A 7,500-nucleotide genomic window follows, 5' to 3' on the forward strand; every position below is an offset into this window, starting at 1 on the left:
TGGATCCGTCGCCCAGGCCGTCATCCGGGCTCTCTGGGGCCAGACCAGCCCCCTCGTCCAGGATCTCCTCTACAGGGGAAGGAAGGACGGACACACACACACACACACATTAGCTTCATCTGTACCTTTATCACTAGGCGTCAAAAAACACTACTCTGAAAAGAGTCACTAAAAATACTTTGTGTGCTGCAGTTGGTGTGGGTGGGGTGGGGTGGGGTTGGGGGGGGGGGGCAGTGGGTAACTGCCAGTGTGATAACCTTGTCCAATTAGCCAAAATAAACAGCAAAACGGTGTACTACCAACATTTCTGATTGACTTTCAAAAGAATCCAAGGACACACACGCACACACACACACAAATAAATGCACCCTCCCTAACCACACACACACAGAATATGCCGAGTGTGGGGTGTGTGTGTGTGTGTGGTTAGGGAGGGTGAATCTATTTGTGCATGTGGGTCAGTGTGTGTGTGGCGACAATATGGCGAGTCTGGTGTGTGTGTGTGTGTAGACGGCTCACCCTGATTCTGGGAGAAGATGTCAGTGCAGAGGGTGTCGTCGTGCTCGGTGCGGCGGGGGGGCCGATGGCACAGGTGGCTCGGCTCGACGGCGGGCAGCGTGCTGACGCTCAGGGCCAGTGAGGGCAGAGCGAACGCAGCCTGCATGTCCGACAGCTCCAGGGCCGATGCCGCCTTCCCGTTCAGTTGCAGGATCTCATCGCCTGCTCGCAGACCTGTGTGCAAAACACACACACACACACACACGGATTAGTGTGCACACATACACACACTGTATATTATGCTAATATCTAGCAGAGTGCGCTAACCATGTATTGCAAGAACAGATTTCAGTGCATTGATGGAATAGCTCATTCTAGTACTATTCCAGTGTCTTGGATTTGGAATTTTCTTTTTAGGGAGATTTTTTTCTGTTTATCACACTGCACTTGTGGCTTGGAAAGAACAAAGAAAACAAAGAACCCAAACAAACACAGTCCTCCTCCTCAGACACCATCTCGGCATTTAGCTCGGTCTCCCTCCATCTGTCTGCGCCACCTGATCCCAGCTCTCTTAACGATCAATTAGCTCCCGGACAGCCAGTCAATTAACTTCTAATATATCAATTAACACTCATTAAGCTAGACGGAAGCCACAACCGATTATTGATGTTCCTTCCAGCCCCACAGCACGGCATGGAACAAAGACAATTTGGCGAGGGGGTGGGGGAATGCTCTAGATTCTTTGGAATTCGGTCCTATGCTGGTGTCAGAGGACTGGTGGCACTGGTGTTATTTGAAATCCCTCTGAAAACCCCTCCTGTTTTGCAGCACAGATAATGCTGCTAATTCCTAATGTCTCTCTGTGTGTGTTTGATGTATATTCCTGCATGCACACTTGAATGTGCTTGTCGGAGTAAGACTGCTTTGTTTGTGAAGCACTCCTCTTCGGACTCCACCCATTTACACACACACCTGCAGTTTTTTCTGTTCTTTTAAAAAAGCACACATTAACCAACACACATTTATTTTCACACACAGACACAGAGCTCCAGATAGCCTGGAGTGTGACCTAGTTGCGTGTTTGATGTGAGATGTGAGCCACGGTGGAGGATTCCAACTGGCCAGAGCCCTGCAACCCTTCTGGCTCCCAATGACACCGGGATAAATAGGAGCGCAGTGATGTCATGGGGGGAAAGAGAGAGAAACAGGGAAAATCAGAGAGAGAGAGAGAGAGCCCCTGGTACTTTTTTTTTCCCACCATGACTGTCCTGGATTTGGAAAGAAGCCCCACGGCGAGTGCACTAGAAATGGCAAACGTGGAGTCCTCTACCCATTCATCTTCGACAGCAACGAGCTTTAATGAGATTCTAGGCAGCTGGACTTTCACTAAATACTTTCAGGGGACATGTAACCAGTTAGTGTGGGGAGAGAGAGAGTGAGTGGGGAGACTTTTCTCTCACAAATAGACCCTGTCTGCTTGTGGCTTTCCTTCCAGCTCTTTTAATCGTATGTGACTAGAGCCCATTTTAGATTCCTCTTCACTGGTATATCAAGACCCCCTAAGGGCCGATGGTGACGCTGTGAAATAGACCAGCTCATCATGGGTTACAATGAACTCAAGCGAAGGTTTTCAGTGGGGTTAACCAGCGGGGCCGTCTGACTTGCTCGCTGGTGTGCCTCAAAGTGATCTGCACTGCGTGTGAAAAGAAGGAGTAAGTGAAAGCCTGTGGCCCAATGCCATCATAATTACACCATGATTGCTGATTCCTGTTTTTCACTTCAAAAAAGGGCCAACTTTTGCAAAGAATTATTTATTGCACACACCCAAAAACACACACACACACACAGCCCGGAAAGCTTTCAAGTATGACCTGCATCAGTGAGGGCATGTTCTGGGTTCTGAGTTTTTTTTTTTTTTTTGATCCAGGCCTGGTTTGTGCTTACTGTGCGTCAGTGCCAGTTCTGCAGTCTCCTTAGCTCCACTCCTACCTCTCATCAGCTGCCTGCTTGCCTTTGAAAGATCTGAGACGTCAGCATCACACAGGCACAGTCACAGACAGCCTTAGGACTCATTAATGCAGTCTCACTCATCGCCTCAAATAGGGAGGGCAGCGATTGCGAGAAGTCTTGTCATCCTACAGGACTCATTTTGTAGCGCTGCGATTCCTCTTTTGACATAGCCCATGCAATAGATCTTCTTCCCAGAAGTTACAGACGGTCTACCTTTATCTCTCCTCCACTCATGGCCACAGATGACCACCTCTCACCAGAGGTCAGTTGACAGAGGTCTGTGTTTTATGTGTTTTACTTACAGTATGGTGTTTTATACCAGTTAGAAATGCAAAACCATATTATCATACCATATTACCATAACACCATATTAACTGCCCCCGTGTATTAACCTCATAACTTATGAACTTTTGCAAAATCAATGTATAAACCTCAGCTAATACAGAAATTACGGTATATATAAAGTTGTCTTGCCTTCATCAACAGAGGGTGTTCCATGCATAAACAAGAGTTAATGATATGCATAAACAGGAGACAATGATATGACAGTGGTCTCCTAAATGGTCTCTCAGAAACAAGACTTTATTAGCTGTGTAATGCTAGATAATTCCAGCTGTGAAATGCTAGTTGACTAGTTTTGTTCACTCATGGCGAGGGCCTGCTTCTCTCTGAATGGTATAATGTCACTCCTGTTCCGGTATGCATGAAAAACCAACTAGTTTTTGGTTCCAGCTCCAAACCAAAGTGGCATGTTCTGAACCGTTTTTTTGTTGGGTGGAAGTTCTCCGAACGGTTCAAATGGTCGTTCGGGAACAGGAGCGGAACTGGTTCCCTGTCAGTCGAAAAGGGCTATCAGTGAAGCTCAGCTGTCCCTCTGGTGCTCCAGCTTTCCAAGCAATCTCCTAATTACTGGTGTTTGTCTCCAGATTAATTGTGTTTGTCTCCAGATTAATTGTGTTTGTCTCCAGATTAATTGTGTTTATTTGTGACACCCGCTGGGCATCAGGTGGGCCCTGAGGGGCTGAGTGGGCACTGTACCTGGGACAGGTTGGCTGAGAGGGGGGGTGGGGGTGCACCTGGTGTGAGAGCAGGCAAAATGCCCAGCCTAATGGCTACATGTTTGGCACCCCCCTCCCCCCCCCCAACTTGCACTTTTAATTCGGTCCCTGCTCGGATGATTGCGTTCCGACGTGTGCGTCGTAAATGAATTTCCTCCAGTCGACTGGAGATTTGGGTCAGTCCGTTTCACTCTTCCCTGTGGCTGGTCGCACTTTCTATTATCCTGGCCATGCTGTGGCCAGCTCAAAAACATAAATGGCCGGACGGGAAAGTGTGCAGCTCTGCCCGACGGCTGCACAGAGAGAGATAATTTTTAGCCCAGCATCTTTGCCCAGAGATACGAGAAGAGATACGTGTGGGAAGGCATTCTGAACTGAGTGGGGGAGGAGAATGTCACATGATTTTCAACAGTCAGATCCATTATCTTGTTACAAAAAAAGACAGCATCCAACTCCGACTCCAGAATAATGTCAAACTTCAAAAACCAACTACAGGAATACCTAGCCCTGAAAAGCAAGTAGCTCCCAACACAATGGCCCAATGGATTTTTTCACATAACCCCATCTCTGTCAATTTGGAAGGCCAATTCACTTAGCTTTTAAATTGCCTAAGAGTGTCATGCACTCAGGGCCATGTAATCAATAGGAAGTAGATTCTGGACAGTGGGTATGTCTGTCTCATAGTCTGGGTACTATGAGTCTAAAATGTGTGACTGAAGAGAATATCAGCCTCAACAGTATAGCAGTCATTCATGGAGGAGCAACCCTGGTGTTATTACACTTCCTTCCTGTGAAAGAGGTTGAAGCATAATGGACAGGCCGGCAGGTAGAACTGAGTGGATCTGCTAGGACATCACTGCCATGATGCCACACACACACACACACACACACACACACACACACACACACACACACACACACACACACACACACACACACACACACACACACAGCGACTGTCTCTCACCTTTGGCGGCGGCCAGGCCTCCTACTTTCACATCTGTCACGTGGAGCTGCTGAGTGCCATCCTCATCCACCACAACCACCGAGAACCCTACAGCAGCAGAGAGAGAGATGGGGCGTGAGAGAGATAGAGAGAGAGAGAGGGGGGTGAGAGAGATAGAGAGAGAGAGAGGGAGGGAGAGAGAGAAGGAGGGAGGGAGGACAGGAGGTAAGACATGTAAAGACAGAGAGAGAGACAAGGGAAAGAGATGAGAAGAAAAAAGAAAAAGAGACGCAAAGGAAAGAGAGAGGGAGGGAGTGGGAGGGAGAGAGTGGGAGAGAAAGAGAAAGAGAGAGAGAGTGGCAGAGAGAGAGAGGGAGAGAGAGAGTGGCAGAGAGAGCACACAGAAGTTGATGACACACACTGATACGACTCCAAACCCACAAGGCAGATCTCTACTGGTCCTACTGGACCTGGTGGACTGAATAAAGAGGTCCACTTACCATATCCAACGACACAGGACTCAGCCCGGTCAAACTGGATGACCTTTGACACTTTGGGGCAAATTTCGATCTCTTTGAAGAACTGTAGGGAGAGGAACACTTTCCCATCAGCCCCATTATTAGGACATTTGCAGCACACAACTGAACCATTTGTTGTACTGACATTTACAGCTGACATTTACAGCTATGATGACACACCACTGTCACTCTAACTCAGTACTAGCAAAGCAAAAGTGTACAACATACAGGCAGATATGCAGTATATAAACACACACATGGGTAAGAGTTCAAAGGAGAGGAAACTTTTCACACTGAACAGGCGTTAAAGGAAACAACACCAAAGGGAGAGCGATAGAGAGAGAGAGAGAGAGAGAGAGAGAGAGAGAGAGAGAGAGTGAGTATGTGTTTGGGAAGAGAGACTGAGAAAAAATCTACTGATTCATCTACAAAGCCGCTTTTTGTGGAGGCGAGGACACAGCAAAATAAATGAGATTCTGTGGTTGCAAAAGTTGGGAGCTTCACTCACTTCACATGCGCACAAATGGGGAGCGGCGGCAGCGCTCTAAAATAGATCTCGCTGTACATGAATCTGCAGGATGCATTATTAATGCTGTTCACAGGAGCCCTGCCTCAGCATCAGAGGGGGAGTCCGTATACACTGTAGCTGTAGGCCAGTCATCCTCTGACAGATACAGATACAGTACAGTAGAGTAGTCACAGTGCGTCAGCCGCACACTGCAGCTCACTGACAGCCTCTCCAGTCGGTCAAAAGACCATTGAAATGGTAAAACACTCTGCCTTGGAGGTCTGCTGAGCTCTCTGAATCTGTTATATGGAGAGAAATCCTCTCTCTCTCTCTCTCACCCTCTCTCTCTCTCTCACACACACACACACACACACACACACACACACACACACCACTGGACAAACAAACTAATGTTTCTAATGCCGTCTTCTGCTGTTCGTGCAACTATTTCACAAGAGGCTGACCTGCTCTGATAAAGGTCTTAAAATGGCCTTATTGCGTTGAGGACACCACACTGCCACAGTGAGCAGTGCTGTCAAGCACTCCTCTTTCCCTGACTTCAACCGCAGCTGTGCTGACGGAGGAGGCAAAAGAGAACCCCAACCTTACTCACTCACCAGCTCACACACATCCTCCTCAGGCTTGGGAACGTAAAACTGCGTTTGGCCGTCGATCAGAAACTTCAGCCGGATGTAGTGCATGGAGGTGTCCAACTTCTGAGTCTGAGGAGACATTGACAGAAAATAAAAAGTTTTCAGAAAAGTAACTAAATGCAGACAAGCAGCCGAGCTGATAAAAACTGACAAAAGTAAAGCAGGGTTCAACAACGTAGCAGTCCCAAGTGATGTTTGAGTCAGACATTACATTACTCCCACATACCTCAGCATATGCAATAAAGCTTACTGACATCAGAGATTAATAACCTTGGCTGCAGTTGAAGGGGTTTCTGAGATACCACCCAAACACACACATACACAGACAGACAATTGTTTTAACAGGCTGATAGCCCCGCACACTCACACACACACACACACACACACACACACACACACACACACACACACAAATGTGTGAGTCAACCCCATAAGCGTGACAAAGACAGACACAAATCTGGCCACCTGTTATACGACATTACCAGAAATCGGTGACTGTCCGACCTCTGGTTCATTTAGTCATGATGATTGAGCACAGAGAGGCTCAAGGAAGCCGCCTCAACAAAGACATCCCAAATGAGTTTTTAGGTCCTGCCCTCTGACTCCTCTGTGGAAGGCATGTGTTCTCCACAGTCTTGCAGCACAAAAGGGGGGCATGATCACTCCATATTCATATCGTATCACACAAAAGGAATGCGTGAACTGTACAACTCCATAAACACGTTGGAGGATATTCGGTGGACACAATGCTGCACTCTGTGCTGATGGGAAAATGTGATAAGCGAGGATAAATTGGCCACTTAGCAATGCAAACAAGAACAGCCAGTGTCAGTGTATGAGGTTTTTTCTTGAGTACACGCCTTAGGATATGATCACATGTATTCTGTGCATGCAGTCAGAACACCACTGATCACCCTAGTATGACAACCTAGGTCAACATGAAAGGACGGAAGGATGGAAGGATGAAAGGATGAAAGGATGAAAGGAAAAAGACGAGGGAGGAAGAGAAGCGGAGAATAAAAAGATAAAGAGAGCATATGTTGCATAATTCTGATAGTCTGAGAACATGGTGTGATCCATCCATATGCTAAACAGGAGTCAGATTGTTGCAGTGGGTACAGGGGATATGATCTGAGGTTTGCTCTTTGCACTTTGTTGTTGGTGCATTTCCCCAGTAGGGTTTGTGTAGGTTTCATTCTGACAACAGGGTGGAGATGGAGAGAGAGAGAGAGAGAGAGAGAGAGAGAGAGAGAGAGGAGAGAGAGATTCAGAAAGCGATAAGAGATGGCTTGAGGCTGCCGGGAAGTGC

The 7,500-nt window shown here is 47.4% G+C and overlaps 1 protein-coding gene across 2 annotated transcripts in view; it reads right to left on the bottom strand.

Moving 5' to 3' along the window:
- tiam1a (TIAM Rac1 associated GEF 1a) overlaps positions 1–7,500 on the bottom strand; it is an 80,381-nt gene that overhangs the window by 18,990 nt on the left and 53,891 nt on the right. For both annotated transcript variants that reach the window (XM_076273486.1, XM_076273485.1), the window contains exons 11-15: positions 6,156–6,260; positions 5,013–5,094; positions 4,534–4,620; positions 520–732; positions 1–69 (exon numbers count right to left, since the gene is read on the bottom strand). The exon at positions 1–69 is cut by the window's left edge and continues 65 nt beyond it. In XM_076273486.1, coding sequence (XP_076129601.1) covers positions 1–69; positions 520–732; positions 4,534–4,620; positions 5,013–5,094; positions 6,156–6,260 — 556 coding nt within the window. The remainder of the gene's footprint in view (positions 70–519; positions 733–4,533; positions 4,621–5,012; positions 5,095–6,155; positions 6,261–7,500) is intronic.

This window comes from Alosa pseudoharengus, unplaced genomic scaffold (genome assembly GCF_046254945.1).
Source record: "Alosa pseudoharengus isolate Yale_2024_CS ecotype anadromous, Long Island Sound unplaced genomic scaffold, YU_APseudo_1.1 YU_APseudo_1.1_scf_8, whole genome shotgun sequence".
In the NCBI taxonomy this organism is placed as follows: domain Eukaryota; kingdom Metazoa; phylum Chordata; class Actinopteri; order Clupeiformes; family Clupeidae; genus Alosa; species Alosa pseudoharengus.